This window comes from Lepidochelys kempii, chromosome 27, assembly GCF_965140285.1.
Source record: "Lepidochelys kempii isolate rLepKem1 chromosome 27, rLepKem1.hap1, whole genome shotgun sequence".
Taxonomy (NCBI): domain Eukaryota; kingdom Metazoa; phylum Chordata; order Testudines; family Cheloniidae; genus Lepidochelys; species Lepidochelys kempii.
The window spans coordinates 6046320-6064626 of record NC_136406.1 but is presented as its reverse complement, the minus strand read 5'-3'; the positions used below and the strand labels follow the sequence as shown (position 1 = coordinate 6064626).

At 54.4% G+C, this 18307-nt stretch overlaps 1 protein-coding gene across 1 annotated transcript in view; it reads left to right on the top strand.

Moving 5' to 3' along the window:
* Positions 1 to 6177: 6177 nt before the first annotated feature.
* LOC140903747 (alpha-2-macroglobulin-like protein 1) overlaps positions 6178 to 18307 on the top strand; it is a 59340-nt gene continuing 47210 nt past the window's right edge. Inside the window, exons 1-8 of the mRNA XM_078850682.1 lie at positions 6178 to 6232; positions 10289 to 10719; positions 11246 to 11408; positions 11874 to 11926; positions 13446 to 13466; positions 14261 to 14414; positions 16300 to 16384; positions 16652 to 16781. Of these exons, the coding sequence (XP_078706808.1) occupies positions 6178 to 6232; positions 10289 to 10719; positions 11246 to 11408; positions 11874 to 11926; positions 13446 to 13466; positions 14261 to 14414; positions 16300 to 16384; positions 16652 to 16781 (1092 nt within the window). The remainder of the gene's footprint in view (positions 6233 to 10288; positions 10720 to 11245; positions 11409 to 11873; positions 11927 to 13445; positions 13467 to 14260; positions 14415 to 16299; positions 16385 to 16651; positions 16782 to 18307) is intronic.

Here is an 18307-nt window from a genome sequence, read left to right as displayed (position 1 = left end):
AAGAGACCTTTTGCATGAAGCATATTAAAGTTACATTATATTCACACTCATTAGCATATTTTCATAAAATCATATAAAGTGCAATGTCACAGGGGGGTCCAAAGAGGATGGAGCTCAGCTGTTCTCAGTGGTGGCAGATGACAGAAGAAGCAGCAACGGTCTCAAGTTGCAGTGAGGGAGGTCTAGGTTGGATATTAGGAAACACTGTTTCACGAGGAGGGTGGTGAAGCACTGGAATGGGTTACCTAGGGAGGTGGTGGGATCTCCATCCTTACAGGTTTTTAAGACCTTGTTGACAAAGCCCTGTCTGGGATGATTTAGTTGGGGTTGGTCCTGCTTTGAGCAAGGGGTTGGACTAGATGACTTCCTGAGGTCTCTCCCAACCCTGGTATTCTATGATTCTCTCTGCCCCCTGCCTCTCTGCCAGTGCACCTCTGGCTCCGGGCCGTCTCTGCTTTCCACCACCTGTGTAGCCCCACCTGTCTCCCTGGAGCTGAGCTGCGTGGGACTGGTGCAGAAGCCTGGCCAGTCTCAGCCAGTTGATGGGGGGCAGGGTGGGGAGCTGTCACGGAGTCCCCGGGCGATGCTCTGGAACTGCTCCCTATGAAGCCAGTCAGGACTCTGGGGAAGTCTTCTCTCTCTGAGCAGACTGTCTTCAGGACACACAGCTCACACAGCTTCCACCTTCCTGGGTCTGACCTCAGAGCATTCAGCATCCTCTGCCCCTCCGTGCGCTTCCCACAGCGAGTCCTCCCAGGCGGGGTCCTGGGGAAGCCAGAGGGTCCTGCACCACAACTCCGCAGTCAGACATGACTTTCAGCCAGCCAGTAAAACAGAAGGTTTATTAGACGACAGAAACATGGCCTAAAACAGAGCTCGCAGGTAGAGAGAACAGGACCCCTCAGCTGGGTCCATTTTGGGGGGTGGCAGTGAGCCAGACAACCACGTCTGCCCTTCACTCCATGTCCCCAGCCAGCCCCAAACTGACTCCCCCTCCAGCCCCTCCTCCTCTGGGCTTTGTCCCTTTCCCGGGCCAGGAGGTCACTTGATTCCTTTGTTCTCCAACCCTTTAGCTCTCACCTTGCAGGGGGGAAGGGCCCAGGCCATCAGTTGCCAGGAAACAGGGTGTTGGCCATTCTCTGTGTCCAGAGCCCTGCACACACCTGCCCTCTAGGGCTCTGCAATGATCATACACCCTTATCCCCCCACCTAGATACTTAAGAACTGCATAGGGGAAACTGAGGCACCCCCACAATATTCAGAGGAAACATTAAGAACAGTCCCGCTTCATCACAGGAGCTTGGCTGGGGCCCCTCCAGGCAAGTGGGTCCTGAGGGAGACTGGTTGGAGCAGGCCCTGGCCGGGCTGATCGTGCCACTCTTGAGGGGCCAGAATGATTCTCCACCCTGAGACCAGCCCTGGCTGCACTGGCAGCTCAGCCTGGCAGACACAGTCGCCTCCCAGCAGGGCCGATGAGTGCGGCCAGGAGGCAGGACATGGGGGAGTGGGTCTCTGGGGGACCTGGGGGGGTCTTGGGCTGTGAGGGGGCTGAGAAGATCTGTGTGATGGGGCACTAGGGAGTGGGGGCTCTGTGTGGGATGCTGGGAAGTTGTGGTGGGGCTGTGGGCAGGGGGTCACTGGACCGGGTGGTGGTGTGCAGGGCACTGTGCATTTGTGGCAGGGTCTGGGGCGGGCGCTGGGCATAGCAGGTCCGAGGGGGCTCTAGCCATAGGGAATGGGGGGAGGGGGTGTTCTGGTGTTGGGTGGGAGAGATGTGTGATGCGGGATGGCCCACCCCCGAGGGAAAGGGGCATGCTGGCAGCAAAGGGCCAGGCAGGTTACTGTGTGTCTGGCAACTGCCGGTTTGTAAATAGTGCCCTTGCACTGGGCTGGGAAGAGCGGGGCCACCCCTGCCATACCATACCCCTGGCCAGCCCCTTACTCTGGGGACTGCCCCCCCCCACGCTATACTTCATTGTCCCCATGGAAGCCAACATATATGTTTGGCGCTGGGCCCACAAAAGGTTAATCTGGCCCTGCTTGGGGGCAGTGGGTATTTCGGTTACCCAGCCGATTTCCCCATTACACAAGGAAACCCAGTTCTCTTCCTCCCCTGGAGCGAGGGCAAACATGGAAACTGAATTCTCCTCCCAGCCCAGCTGGGGCTCTGCTGGCGCGTGTGTGCCCATGTGTGAGTGAGAGCGCTCAGCCAGCTGGTAGATTTTTGCACCCCAGGTAATTATTTCATACCATAAACCTACCTTAAAAGAACCTGATTCACGTGGCGAAGCTGAGGGCTGGAACGTTAGGAAATGCCCCACTCAAGGAACGAACAGGACGTGCTTGTGTCAGAACACACTGGACTGCGACGTGCTCGCACGAGGGGGCCGAATGAAGGATGACACGGGCAATCTGCCTTCTGGCATTGCTGAACTTTTCACTTCTAGACTTTGCAACCTTAATGCTCCTGGGATGGAGTTTTTGTGTTTAATTTCTCGTGCTGGGGGTAGGGGTTATAGAAAAACAAACATTTTCTGAAATGCCCCTGTAAAGACCCCACCACTACAGCCCAGGGCCATGGAGTGTAAAGCCAGGAGGGACCATTAGATCATCTAGACCAGTGGTTCTCAAACTTTTGTATTGGCGACCCCTTTCGCTCAGCAAGCCTGTGTGTGCGACCCCCCCTTATAAATTACAAGTCCTTTTTTTATATTTAATACTATTATAAATGCTGGAGGTGAAGTGGGGTTTGAGGGTGGAGGCTGCCAGCTTGTGACCCCAACATAATAACTGTGCAACCCCCTGAGGGGTCACAACCCCCAATTTGGGAACCAGTGATCGAGACTGACCTCCTGCATAACACAGGCCAGAGAGTTTCATAAGCTATCCCTGCACTGAGTCCATTGCTTGTGTTTGATTGAAGCCCGTCCTCCCGAAAGGCATCCAGTCTGTATTTGAAGATGTCCTTTGTTGTTCTCTCCATCCAAACTCATAAATAAGAGCCAGTGGAAAAATTAAAGTTGGCTCCAAGCACAATGCTCCTTCCCCTAGGCCAAGGTGTATTTCGATGGGAACCCCTAGGATGATCTATTTTGTCTGTGCCCTGACCCATCCAGGGGGTCCGTGGGGCTGGCTCCATGTGGTAGAAGAGCAGGGTGAGTGCACATGGCTCTGTGGGGCTAGGAACAGGCTCAGCGGCAGTGGGTCTGTACAACATGTTCAGTGTGGAAGGAAGAGACCAGGGCTGGAGCCACAGGCTCTGGCTTCCTCTGGACCCTGGGGGTGCTCAACCCGCTGCTCTGCCCCAAGCCCCCACCCCGCCCCTTCCCACCCAGTTCCACCCCTCCCCCAGCGCATCCTGTCCCCACTCCTCCCGCTCCCTCCAGCTCCTCCTGCACACTGTGGAACAGCTGATTATGGAGGGTGGGAAGCGCTGGGAGGGAGGGGGAAGAGTTGATCAGCTGGGCCTAATTTTTTTCCATGGGTGCACCACAGCTGAAGTCAGAGTCGGTGCCTATGGCTGGAGTGTGCTCAGCGCAGGTGCAATATACAGAGACTTTAGCAGCAAACATTTATAGATTCCAAGGCCAGAGCAGACCATTGTTCATCTAGTCTCACCTCCTGTATAACCCAGGCCAGGGAATTCCCCCAAAATAATTCCTGGAGCAGAAGCTTATAGGAAAACATCCAACCCTGATTTAAAAATTGCCAGTGATGGAGAATTCATCACCATGCTTCGGAAATTGTTCCACTGGTTAATTACTCTCCATGTTAAAAATAAAAAGGAGTACTTGTGGCACCTTAGAGACTAACCAATTTATTTGAGCATGAGCTTTAGTGAGCTACAGCTCACTTCATCGGATGCATACTATAGAAAGTGTAGAAGATCTTTTTATATACACACAAAGCATGAAAAAATACCTCCTCTCACCCCACTCTCCTGCTGGTAATAGCTTATCTAAAGTGATCACTCTCCTTACAATGTGTATGATAATCAAGTTGGGCCATTTCCAGCACAAATCCAGGTTTTCTCACAGACATACACCCCCCCCACACACACAAACCCACTCTCCTGCTGGTAATAGCTTATCTAAAGTGACCACCCTCCTTACAATGTGTATGATAATCAAGGTGGGCCATTTCCAGCACAAATCATGGTGGCTGAACTTTGTGACTTTGTCCTTACCCATAACTATTTTACATTTGGGGACAATGTATACCTTCAGATCAGCGGCACTGCTATGGGTACCTGCATGGCACCACAGTATGCCAACATTTTTATGGCTGACTTAGAACAACGCTTCCTCAGCTCTCGTCCCCTAACACCCCTACTCTACTTGCGCTATATTGATGACATCTTCATCATCTGGACCCATGGAAAAGAAGCTCTTGAGGAATTCCACCATGATTTCAACAATTTCCATCCCACCATCAACTTCAGCCTGGTCCAGTCCACACAAGAGATCCACTTCCTGGACACTACAGTGCTAATAAACAATGGTCACATAAACACCACCCTATACCGGAAACCTACTGACCGCTATTCCTACCTACATGCCTCCAGTTTTCACCCTGATCCCACCACACGATCCATCGTCTACAGCCAAGCTCTGCGATACAGCCGCTTTGCTCTAACCCCTCAGACAGAGACAAACACCTATAAGATCTCTATCAAGCATTCTTACAACTACAGTACCCACCTGCGGAAGTGAAGAAACAGATTGATAGAGCCAGAAGAGTTCCCAGAAGTCTCCTACTACAGGACAGGCCTAACAAAGAAAATAACAGAACGCCACTAGCCGTCACCTTCAGCCCCCAACAAAAACCCCTCCAATGCATTAGTAAGGATCTACAACCTATCCTGAAGGATGACCCAACACTCTCACAAATCTTGGGAGACAGGCCAGTCCTTGCCTACAGACAGCCCCCCAACCTGAAGCAAATACTCACCAGCAACCACACACCACACAACAGAACCACTAACCCATGAACCTATCCTTGCAACAAACCCCATTGCCAACTGTGCCCACATATCTATTCAGGGGACACCATCACAGGGCCTAATAAGGCCACAGCCACACTATCAGAGGCTCGTTCACCTGCACATCCACCAATGTGATATATGCCATCATGTGCCAGCAATGCCCCTCTGCCATGTACATTGGTCAAACCGGACAGTCTCTATGTAAAAGAATAAATGGACACAAATCAGACGTCAAGAATTATAACATTCATAAACCAGTCGGAGAACACTTCAATCTCTCTGGTCACGCGATTACAAACATGAAAGTTGTGATATTACAACAAAAAAACTTCAAATCCAGACTCCAGCGAGAAACTGTTGAATTGGAATTCATTTGCAAATTTGATACAATTAACTTAGGCTTGAATAGAGACTGGGAGTGGCTAAGTCATTGTGCAAGGTAACCTATTTCCCCTTGTTTTTTCCTACCCCTCCCCCCCCCCAGACGTTCTTCTTAAACCCTGGATTTGTGCTGGAAATGGCCCACCTTGATTATCATACACATTGTAAGGAGAGTGGTCACTTTAGATAAGCTATTACCAGCAGGAGAGTGGGTTTGTGTGGGGGGGGGGTGAGAAAACCTGGATTTGTGCTGGAAATGGCCCAACTTGATTATCATACACATTGTAAGGAGAGTGATCACTTTAGATAAGCTATTACCAGCAGGAGAGTGGGGTGGGAGGAGGTATTTTTTCATGCTTTGTGTGTATATAAAAAGATCTTCTACACTTTCCATAGTATGCATCCGATGAAGTGAGCTGTAGCTCACGAAAGCTTATGCTCAAATAAATTGGTTAGTCTCTAAGGTGCCACAAGTCCTCCTTTTCTTTTTGCGAATACAGACTAACTCGGCTGTTACTCTGAAACATGTTAAAAATATACACCATATTTCCAGGCTCAAAATTTTTCCAGGTTCAACTTCCACCCATTGGATCATATTATGCCTTTCTCTGCTAAATTGAACAGTCTGTTATCCAATATTTGTTCCCTGTGTAGGTTCTTACAGACTGTAATCAAATCACCCCTTGGCAATCTCTGTGGTAAGGTAAATAAGTTCAGCTCTTGAGGATACCACTATAAGGCATGTTTCTAATCCGTTAGTCATTCTCATGGCTCTTCTCTGAACCCTCTCCAATTTATCAAATCCTTCTTGAATGACGGACACTGGAACTGGACACAGGATTCCAGCTGCGGTCGCACCAGTGCCAGGTACTGTACAGAGATAAGATCACCTCTCTGCTCCTACTCCAGATTCCCCTGTTTATGCATCCAAGGATCTTATTAACCCTTTCGGACACAGCATCACACAGGAAGGTCATGTTCAGCTGATTGTCCATCACTGCCCCGAAATCTTTTTCAGGATCACACATCCTGTAAGTATGGCCTACAGTCTTTGTTCCCACATGCGTAAATTTACAGTTAGCCACACTGAAACTCATATTGTTTGCTTGTGCCCAGTTTACCAAATATACCAGTAAACTGTCCTCTTCGTTGTTTACCACTCCCTCAGTTTTTGTGTTGTCTGCAGGCTTCATCACTGATGATTTTAGGTTTTCTTCCAGGTCATTGATAAAAATGTTAAATATCATAGGACAAAAAAATGATCCTTACACGACTCCCTGGAAACTCCCCTGATCAATCATGGTTCCCCATTTACAATTACATTTTGAGACCTATCAGTTAGCCAGTTTTTAATCCATTTAATGCGTGCCATGTTAATTTTATATAATGTTCCAGTTTTTTAATCAAAATGTTGTGTCGTATCAAGTCAAACACCTTGCAGAAATCTCAGTATAGTACATCAACACTATTACCTTTGTCTACCAAACTTATAATCTCATCAAAAAAAGATATCAAATTAGTTTGACAGGATCTGTTTTCCATAAGCCCATGCTAATTGGTATTAATCATATGACTCTCTTCTAATTCTTTATTAACCAAGTCCTATATCAGCCACTCTATTATTGTGCCAGGGATCCATGTCATACTGACAGGCCTCTCATTACCCAGGTCATCCCATTTACTATTTCAAGTATTAGCACAACATTAGCTTTCTCCCCGTTGTCTGGAACTTCCCCAGTGTTCAAGACTTACTGAGAATCATCATTAATGGTCCAGCCAGCCAGCCAGTCAGCCCTTTTAAAACTCTTGGATATAAGTTATCTGGAGCTGCTGATTTTAAAAGTCTCACTTTTGGTAGCTGCTATTTAACATTCTCCCCAGATACTAGTGGAAGGGAATGAGTGTTCTCCCTTTAATATGATATGACAACTTTATCTGTTTTTTCCCAAATGCAGAACAGAAATATTTATTGAACGCTTCTGCCTTCTCAGCATTCAGGAGCAGCAGAAGCTCCCGAAAAGTGGGGAGCCACTGGCGACCAAGCAATGGCCCCATCTTTGCATTGCCCACTCCACCCGAGGCCACATCCCCATGTCACCTCTTTCCCCCAAGACCTCACCCCCCCATTCCCTCCTCTCCGCCCCCTTGAACCCATTACTTGCCCTTACAGATAGTAAAAAGTGGGAGGGCATAGCCCTGCCACTTTTAAAAGTGATGGGGCCATGGCCCCTTGGCACCCCCATTCCAGTGCCCTTGTCTGCATGTTTATTGATAATTTTACCATTTCATCTAGTAATTGACCAATACCATTGTTAGAATTCAAATTGTTCTTAAGAACCAGTTTTTAAAGTATATTATTGTCCTTAATTTCTGCTGGCCATATATTTCTTCTTGTATCCCTTTGCTTTCCTTATCAATTTTCTACAGTTCTTAGCTTCTGATTTATACTTATTACTGTCAACTTCTCCCTTCTTCCCTTTGATATACATCATTTTTAAAAATATGTTATCGTTGCTTTCATGTGCCTTCTAAGCCAGGTCAGTTTTTTAACCAGTATGGCTTCCTTCCTTGATTGTGGCTTTTGGAGCATCTAATAAAGTGTTCTTAAACAATTTCCAATTATCAGTCCCACTTTTCTGATTAAATTCTTCCTCCCAGCTGGTTTGGCTCATAATTGTTTTCAGCTTTGTGAAATTGGCCCTTTCACAGCACCAAGTACAAATATTTCTGGTTTGGACTTTATTCTGTTGGTGCATTATAAATGTGATTGTCAGGATCACTTGTACCTAAGTATCGTTCATTTTTAGTTCTGTGATCAGTTCCTCTTTATCTCTCAAGACGAGGGCTAATGTAGAATACTCCCATGCTGGATGCAACACTTTTTGAGTTAGGAAATTGTCGTCTTTAATATGATGAAATTCCAAGATGATTTTGGTATTAGCAGCATCACACTGCCAACACGTCACTCACACTGAAATCCCCCATGATTACGCAGCTTTTTTTCCTACACTCTATAAAGAGCTGCATAAGGAGCTTCTCATCCTGTTCCTTAGCGTGATTTGGTGATCTGCCCCAGACACCAGCGAACCCTCCATCTTGTGCTGTATCGGTTAGGACAGTGATCCATAACCATTCAAGATCATTTTCTCTGAAGTTGTCAGCGACTCAGAAACAAGTTTGAGACTCCCTACTGACTTTGTGCACACGGCAATGTTCTGTACTTTATAATCTAGCCAGGTCGACATGGATTTTCATGGCATCAGGAAAAACCCTTCTCTTCCCCTAGCACAATCCCCCTGCCAAATTTCAATTCCAGGCTTCGAGGCATGGAGGTGCTATAACTCCTCAAAGAAATACTCAGAAAAATGGACCGCCCTGGAAAAACCTGCCTGTGTTAATGCTGACCGTGCTCTAAGAAATGGTGTGATTAGTTTTTGCTGAAAGTTTACCAGAAACATTCAACCCAAGGCAGAGACTGAGCATGGAAAGTTCCTCCCCGGCTGTCCCAGTTTGGGAAAGTTAGCAGCGATCGTGAATGGGGTTTTCATGAGACATGCTCAGCAACCCCAATGTTCCTCTCATTTGCATTGCAGTAGTGGGGTCGCTGCCAGAACCCCACTTTAATGAAGTCATTTCTCAGCAAGCTCCTCCTTTCCCCCCGCTCCCGCCAGGGCTTTCCCAGCATCCTGGCTCCTGCACCACCACTGACCCCCAGAGGGGCCCCACCCCAGGCTGTGTAACCAATGCAAGGGGCCTCCTGGCCCACCTGAGACTTTGCCAGGCAGCATCCTCTGACTCAAGTTGCAACACCCTGTCAGAGCCTCGAATCCAGCAGCTGGGGGTGGTGGGTAAATATTGTCCTGGTTGCATCCCCCAGCTCCAGCCAGAGACCTGACACGACCCTTGTTTACCCTGGATCAAAGCGAAACTCTGACTCCAGAGTCTGTACCAGGGCAGAGCAGGCTGGTCTCCAGCACAGAGCAGGGGAGAGAGGGAGGAAGAAAGACCCAGAGGGGGGTAACGTGTATGTGTCCCCTTGCTACTGCCCATCTGCCTGCACCCCAGGAATGGGGGCCCCAGTAACCCCTGCCTGCCTGCTGCTTCTCCTGCACCTCACAGCTGGGACATCTGCAGAGCCGTAAGCCCTGTCCATGTCTGTCTGTCTGTCTGCGTGGTGGGCAGTGTGGGGGGGTTGGAAGCAACTGAGGGCACCGATGAGGGGGCTGCTCGATCCGAAACTGACAGGACAGTTCCGTTCTCCCCTGGGAATTCAGACCCCGATACTGGGTCCCTCCTGGGACCCCTGGTCCTGTGCCTCCCAGCGCCGGGGGACGTTGGCTCTGGTTAAGACAGAGTCTTGGGGCGCAGGAGAGCTGGGTTCAGTGCCCGGCTCTGCTACAGACGCCCTGTGCGCCCCCAGCCCGACCCCAACCCTCTGAGCCTCAGCTAGGCTCTGTACCATGGGATGATAATCCTCTGTGGCTGCCTGCTCTGTCAGCCTGTCACCTCCTCGGGCCACGGCCTGTCTCTGTCTCTGCCTGCGGGTCTGTCCAGCCCCAGTGCAGGGAGCCAGGCTGGGATGGGTCTCTAGGCCCCAGTGAAATAGAAAACTAATTACCGACAAATGCAGTGTGTTAAACGAACATCTCAGCCAGAACCTGGGAGTGCCCCGAAAGTGCAAACGCCAAAGGGTCCCTGTGAGAGCGGGCGGAGGCCCCGGGGTGCAGAGTGGTCTGGGGTGGCGTTGTGTCTAAGCCGGTTACTGGCTGCAAAGGGCTCAGGTGCTCAGTCCAGCCCCAGACTAATCAGCCCCCCCCACCGCCCACGCCATGCACAGGGGTCTCTGCTCACTCTCAGCACCACTAGCCGCCCCCTTCTGGGGAGACCGAGCAGCCGAGAGGACGGGGATGGACGGGAACTGAGCCCCTCTCTGTGCCCCTGAGGCCCCTCCAGCTCCGCGGGAGGCAGGCTGGGGCAGGGGATGCAGCGGGGGGCCTTGCCCTGCCCCTGCCCTGTGGTTAGAGAAACGAACCAGCTCCAGCCCCGTCGACCCAGGCCTGTCCCCAGCAGGAGGGACACTCAGGAATCGGGAGTCACGCCCGGCCCTGGGGGAGGCTCTGGGCTGTCCCCTCCCGCACTGCCCATGGTGCGTTCCCCTCCCCAGGCGCTATGTGGTGGTGAGCCCAGCCGTGCTCTACCACCCGCACTCGGGGACGGTGTCAGTTCATCTCAGCAACCTCAACGAGACCGTCCGGGTGAGCGTCCGGCTGGAGAGGGGGGATGGGCCCAGCGCTATCCCCCTGCTGGAGAGAGAGGTCCAGGAGCCCCGTCTGCACGAGAACGTGCGCTTCCAGGTGAGCCCCCGCCCGCAGCCATGGGCACGGCCCCGGGCACTGGCCATGGGCACGGAGCCCGTCAGCCCCGGGTCTGCAGCCCCCGCCCAGCCTCAGGGCCCGGGCACAGCAGGGCTCGGGGACTGGCCCTGGGCACGGAGCCCGTCAGCCCCGGGTCTGCAGCCCCCGCCCAGCCTCAGGGCCCGGGCACAGCAGGGCTCGGGGACTGGCCCTGGGCACGGAGCTGGTCACTCACTGGGCAGCTGTAGCCGCAGAACTCGAGACCATCCCTCAGCAGCGACAGGCAGGAGGGAGCAGGGATGGGGTGGGGGGTACAGAGCGCCCTGGCTTCCAACTCCATCGAGCGCCCCAGGTTCATGCTCCCTCCCGTTCAGGGCCCCAGGCTGGGGAGGGGGTTCCTGTGTTTTGGGGGGCTGGAACAGGGACTCCCAAACACCACGGCCCCCCTGCCCACGCGATAGCGGGTCTGCACCACGACCGGCCCGTTACCAGCCGCTGTGGCCTTGCTGGGGTTCCCCGTGTGCAGGTGCCAGCCCCATCCGGGGGGCGGCAGGAAGCGGCGGAGCTGCACGTCTCGATCCGGGGAGACGCCCTGCACTTCTCTGAGCGGAAGAAAGTGCTGCTGCAGGCACTGGAGTCCGGGACCTTGGTGCAGACGGACAAGGCCGTCTACAAGCCGGGACAGACAGGTGAGAGGGCAGGAGCTGCTGGAGGGAGAGTCCTGGGGCCCCAGCCCCTTGGGACGGACTCCTGGGCCCTGGGGTCGGGCTGGGGGCCTCGCGAGGGACACGGGTCTCTCACTTCTAGGCCTGTCTGCACCCGGTCCCAGGGGGCGAGAGGCCCAAAGCCTGAGGCCTGTTTGGGGGCCTGTATGGAACCAAGTGGGGGTCTCAGCCCGTCCTTGGTGATGGCACAGACGCGGCAGGGGCACTGATCGGCCCCCCGGCAGCCTCCAGCCGCGCAGAGCAGGGCCGTGGTCATTGGCAGAGGGCAGCGTGGGGAAGCTGGCGCTGCACTGCCCGGGCTGTGCCCATTCTGTGGGTTCACAGAGGCCGTCAGTGCCCGGGCGTCCGGCTGGCACCTTCCCCAGCTGGGAATTCACTCAGACAAACCAAGCCGGGGCTGATCCCACCTCTGCCTCTGCTCCTTTCCAGTGAAGTTTCGAATCGTCAGTTTGGACAAAGACTTCATTCCCAGTCCCAGGAAGGTGAGAGCGGGGGGCAGGGGCCGGGGGGCAGGGTAACAGGGCCCTGGTGCACTGAACATCTTAGGTATGTTTACACCAGGCAGGCCATTCATCCAGTTTGAAATCAGACAGTCCTCTTCCGGGGTGGTTTGCCCCGTCCAGGACATGCTTATGTCTGGTATTGGATGGCGGGCGCCCTTTGGAAGAGCACACTGCTCCGCCCCTGCTCGCGTGAACTCACACACACCGCGTGTGGGAGGTCACACCAGCGGGGAGGGCCCTCGCCATTTCTGGAAACACCGGGATCTCCGGTATCCTGGGAACGCCTCAGCCGCCACCCCGGTCTTCACTGCTGCTGGGGGCGAGTCTCCCAGGGCAGGTTAACAGACTTGCAATAGCAGGGCTTGTGCTGGCCGGCTGAAAACAGCAGTGCGGACCCGCCCCTTGGGGCCTAGTGCCTTGGGCAGTCGCCTCTGTTGTTTGCAGTCTCTTTACTACGCAGAGAGGGGTGATTGCACATGGCATGGAGCCTGAATGAGGGCACTGGGCACCCCCTGGCTTTAGTGAAGTCTGTGATTGGCTGTGGATGCCAGCCCCCCACCCCCAGGATGACAGTCATTAGCACCTTTCAGCCTAACCGCGCTGGGCGCTCTGAGTGAGGTGGTAGAATCGGGCCCAGTGTGGAAATACAGATTGACAGCTCCCCTCCCAGCCATCTCGCCCGGCCACTGGCTGCAACACAGACCCCCAGCCCTTCGACTGCCCCTTGGCAGAGACCCCAGCCTCTCGCCCTGCCACGCACAGACCAGCCACCCATTGCCCTGCATCCGCCACTGCAGGGAGAGGAGGTGTGAGGCGCCAGCCTCATGGTTCCAGTGTGGGCAGGGCTGTGGGCTCCCCTTCCGGTCCCTGCTCTCTCGGTCACCCCCGCTGCTGTCTGCATGATCCCCCCTGGCCTCAGAGACACCCCGGCCCTGGGGAGGTCACAGGCAGAGCCCTGGGCAGTAGGGGGTGTCAAAGTTTGACTCAGACTCACAATTTATCAGACCACTCTGTTTTATTAGCAAAGCTGCTCTGCTAATACATTTAGAAGTGAGCCCCCCGAGTGGGGCTTGTGTCTTTTAATTTATACAGTTTTTTGGAGAACAAGTTACAGAGAAGTTACAGACAAAAGAAGAAAAAGATTTTAGTCACCACCCTTCGAGATCCCTGAGACCAGTCACATATCTTCAATTACCTGCCACCCTTAACAATCTCCTTTAACAGCTTCCAGTTAACTTAACTAATTGCCCTTCACACCTTCCATTCTGATCCCTGCTTCTTAGACGTGCTGGCTCTATCTTAATTGCTTCTCCATTCAAAAGCTAACTGTCCCTACGTGTGCTCCCTCAGATACTTTGTAACACGTTTTGGCATGCCCTCTCATATACAATGTATCCAGCATGTCCCCTATACAACGTTATACTTATACAATGTTATACTTCCACAGGGGTGTTTCCTGTCCTTCTAACCAGCCATCTCCTGTCTATTTGCTTTGCAGCTGCCCCTGGTGACTCTGCAGGTCAGTCTCCAGCCTCCTCCTCTTCCTGTCTGGCTCATCTGAGGGCACCCGGGGGTGTTCAGTCGTGGGGATCCCAGAGGAGTCTGGGCTGTGACCACAGTGTCCAGCAATCCAGCCTGCTGTGGGGGTGCAAAGAGTCCGAGACCACAGGGTGTTTCTGGGCTGGACCACATGGGGGGCAGGGAGGGGACATTTGTGCCATCGGGTTACGTCCTCCTCACCCCCCCCCATTGCAGCGTCTGGGGCTGCCTGTCCGGGAGGCAGGTGGGTTTGGGGCTGGCTGGGATCCCTGCCTGAGTCGCTCACCTCGAATGTTCCCAGCCCCCGAACTCTGGGTCAGGCGGCGACTTGATCAGGCCAGTGGGGAACTCAGCGGGGAGCTCCCGTGGGAGCCTGGATGGGGGAAGAGTGAGGGTTTCTGGGAGCTGCAGGGGCAGTGGGGAGGAGTGGAGGTTTGGAGGTGCTGTGTGGGGGGAGGGGAACAGGGAACATACCCACAGAGGCCTAGCACAGAGATGGAAATGGTCCCTACGGCGTGTTCCCTGGGCTTCATCCAGGCTCGAGATGGGGCGTTCCTTGAGACCCACAGGTGGTGCCCTCAGGTCAGGGCTGAGGGGCGCTGGCAGGGCCCCCTTGCCCCGCGGCTGCCCGGAGGTGCCCGCTCCAGGCTAAGGAGAAGGATTTGAGCCCCCGGCCATCGATCCAGCCCCGTCGGCAGCACGAGGCACTCGGGGGCTGCCGGGGACGAGCCATGTGTGGGGGCAGCTGCTGAGCAGGGCATGTCTGTGTGCCAGGATCCCAGCGGGAACCGCATCGCCCAGTGGCGAGATGTGACTCCGCAGCAGGGCATCGTGGATCTGTCCCTCCCACTGTCTGCAGAGCCAGCCCTGGGGACGTACGCCATTGAGGCACAGGGGACGAGGCACTCGTTCAGCGTGGAGGAATACGGTGGGCAGCGGGGCCCAGGGCAGCGACCGAGGCCACGGGTCCGGCATGAGTCTCCCAACTCCATCTGTGCACCTCCTGGAGCACAAGGGGCTCTTCACACGTACTCACCCTTCCCAGAGCGGGTGTTGCTGGGAGGGGGAAGGAAATGTCAGCGGCTCCCTCTCCATTCCCCCCCCCAAAAAACCCTTCTCTGGCTACTGCAGGGGAGGGGGACAGATGAGCTCTGAGGTTTCCCTTGAAACAGCTGGCACCTACCCCTACCCTCACCCCAGGCACTTGCCCCGACTCCCTCCCCACTGCCTCCCACCCCTCACTTCCCCACACACTCTGCCTGTGAGCCCCACTTCCCCAATGCTCCCACCTTTCCCCTGCTGGCCAACCCCCCATTCCGTAAGCAGGAGGGAAAAAGCAGGCACCCCACAACTTCCCACCCCACCCAGTGCCCCATCCCAGCGCTGCACATTCACCCAGCCCCCATACACGCTCCTCTCCTGGGACTTGTGGGCCTCGGAGCCGTACAGCCAGCTCTTGTCAGTGCCCCAGGACGGCTCAGACCCTGAGGGACAAAGTGCCATGGAGCAGCCCCCCGGCTCCTCTGGGCTGAGCCCAGGTGTGAATTTGGCCTTGTCTGTCCAGGCTGCCTGGTGGGGCCTGGCAGGGGGCGAGGTCCCAGCCGAACACCAGCTCCTGGAGGGGAACAGCCGGGACCTCAGCAGCCAGGAGAAACGCCCTCGTCCACTGGGCCCACGTGGTCCCTGGCCCTGGTCCCGCTCTCAGCCCCACATGGTCCCTGGCATGCCCCGCTCTCAGGCCCACGTTGCCCCTGGTCCAAACCCCAGGTCTTGAGCTAGGCTGACGATACATTCTGGTTTGGCCAGGACAGTCCTTTTTTTTAAGCTCTGTCCCACTGTCCCAAGTATTTTTGGCAAAAGTGGGCATTTGTCCTATTTTCTCTTGCCAACTTGATCTGTGGGGGGTAGAGGAACATGTGGGGGGGGGCGAGCGGCAATGCCAGCCCCAAGCATGGGGGAGGCAGGGCTCTTGCAGGGGGCAGGCAGGGCGTGAGCAAACAGTGACACCATCCCCAGCCTTTGGGAAATATGATCACCCCATCTAGTATGTGGGGTTGGGGCCGAGGGGTTTGGAGTGCGGAATGGGGTTCAGGGCTGGGGCAGAGGGTTGGGGTGTGGTGGGGTGAGGGCTCCGGCTGGAGGTGTGAGCTCTGGTGTGGGGCCGGGGATGAGGGGTTTGGGGTGCAGGAGGGTGCTCTGGGCTGGGATCGAGGAGTTCGGAGAGGGATCAGGGCTGGGGCTGGGGTGGGGTTTGGGGCGTGGGAGGGGGTGAGGGATGCAGGCTGCGGGCATTGCTTGTCTCAAGCAGCTCCTGGAAGCAGCGGCATGTCCCGCCCTCTGGCTCCCAGCCACGGTTTCCAGCCAATGGGAGCTGTGGGGGGGGGCGGTGCTTGGGCCGGGATTAGCATGCAGAGCCCCCTGGCTGCCCATACAGGTAGGAGCCGAAGAGAGGACATGCCGATGCTTCCAGGAGCAGCACGTAGCCATGGCACACAGGGAGCCTGCCTTAGCCCTGCTGCCCCGCCAACCGGACTTTTAATGGCCCAATCTGTGGTGCCAACCGGAGCTGCCAGGATCCCTTTTTGACAGGGTGTTCCACTTGAAAACTGGACAGCTGGCAACCCTACTGCTACAGCCTAAAGCCTCTTCCCAGCCCTACTGCATTTCCAGGCCCTTCCCCTTCCCAGCCCTGCCGGCAGGTTGGTGAGGGGGCTGCAAGACCCGGGGAGAAGCTCCAAGGCCGAGGATCACAATGAAACCCCCGAGCTGGGGCTGCAGGTCAGTTTCACCCCGTCTCTCTCTGCTCCCCCCAGTGCTGCCCAAGTTCGAAGTGATCCTTGAGCTGCCCCCCGTGGTGACGGTGCTGGATGAGACGATCCTGCTGCGAGTGTGCGGCCGGTGAGTCTGAAAGCAGCCCTGCCAGGCCAATAAAAGGAAGGCTGGTACCGCCCTGGACCTGCCTCCCCACCCGTGCCCCCCCAGGCCAGGATCTGACCTGCCACTTCCCTGCCTGCCCCCTGCTCTGCCCCATGCTCATGGCCAGGGCTCCCTGGGGCTCTCACTCCCATCCACATGGCCAGCCCCACCCCAGCAGGGACCCCCCATGGGCAGGGGCATTGGCCTCCTCCCCTCCCACTTACCATCTTCCTCCCCTCTGCTAAACAGATACACCTACGGGAAGCCCGTCCTGGGGAGGATCCAGGCCAGCCTGTGTCGGGAGAAACAACCATCATATCTCTGGTACCGTCTTGATGCCGAGCTAACCAGGGCTCTGTGCATGGAGCTTTCTGGCCAGGTGAGTGTGACTGGGGGCGGGGGGAGGGGAGGTACATGGCATGCTGCTGCGGGAGACTCCTCTCCATGCTTTTCTTACACTGGCCAGAGGGGGCGCTGTGATCTGCCTTGATGATGTTGGTGACATTGGTGTAAGTGCAGGCGAATCAGGCCCTGGATCCATCAGGGTCCCCCATCTGGCAGGCTGGGGGGTGGGGACATAAGAACGGCCATACTGGTCAGACCAAAGGTCCATCTAGCCCAGTGTCCTGTCTTCTGACAGTGGCCAGTGCCAGGTGCCCCAGAGAGAATGAACAGAACAGGTAATCATCGAGTGATCCATCCCTTGTCGCCCATTCCCAGCCTCTGCCAAACAGAGGCTTGGGACACCATCCCTGCCCATCCTGGCTAATAGCCATTGATGGACCTATCCTCCATGAACTTATCTAGTTCTTTTTTGAACCCTGTTAGAGTCTTGACCTTCACAACATCCTCTGGCAAGGAGTTCCACAGGTTGACTGTGCGTTGTGTGAAAAAATACTTCCTTTTGTTTGTTTTAAACTTGCTGCCTATTAATTTCATGTGGTGACCCCTGGTTCTTGTGTTATGAGAAGGAGTAAATAACACCTCTTTATTCACTTTCTCCGCACCAGTGTTTATAGACCTCTGTCCTATCCTCCCTTAGTCGTCTCTTTTCCAAGGTGAAATTCCCAATCTTATTAATTTCTCCTCATATGACAGCTGTTCCATACCCCTAATCATTTTTGTTGCCCTTTTCTGAACCTTTTCCAATTCCAACATATCTTTTTTGAGATGAGATGACCACATCTACACACAGTATTCAAGATGTGGGCTTACCAGGGATTTATATAGAGACGATATGATATTTTCTGTCTTATTATCTATCCCTTTCTTGATGATTCCCAACATTCTGTTCGCTTTTTTGATGGCCGCTGCACATTGAGTGGATGTTTTCAGAGAACTATCCACAATGACTCCAAGATCTCTTTCTTGAGTGGTAACAGCCAATTTAGACCCCATCATTTTATATGTATAGTTGGGATCTGTGTTCCCTGTAAGCTGCGAGAGATGAGATTTAAGTGCCACCCAGCTAATTAGCAGAGCAGACGTAGCCCTAAGCATGTGGTCAGGTCCCCCTCCCATGTACCCCATCTCCACAGAGCAGGGTAGCAGGGACAGCCTGGCTCAGGAGGACTGGGAGCTGCTGCCCTCTGAATGGTGAGTGGCTGAGTGCCTTTCTTAAAGAGACAATGAGTGCACTGTTTCTGAGATTTCCCCAGCAGCCAGCTCACAGAGTCTCTGTCTCTCTTCCCCTCCCCCTCCCCAGGTACCCCATCTCCTCAGAGCTGGGGAGGGGAGACAAAAGGGCTTAGGACAGAGCAGGAGAGCGTTTAGTGAGTGTCTTAAAGAGACAGCACACGGCTTTCCCCAGCAGCCCGCACACACACTGTCTCTGTGTCATACACACAATCTCTGTGTCACACACACACACACACTCTGTCTCTGTCGCACTCACCTCCCAGCACA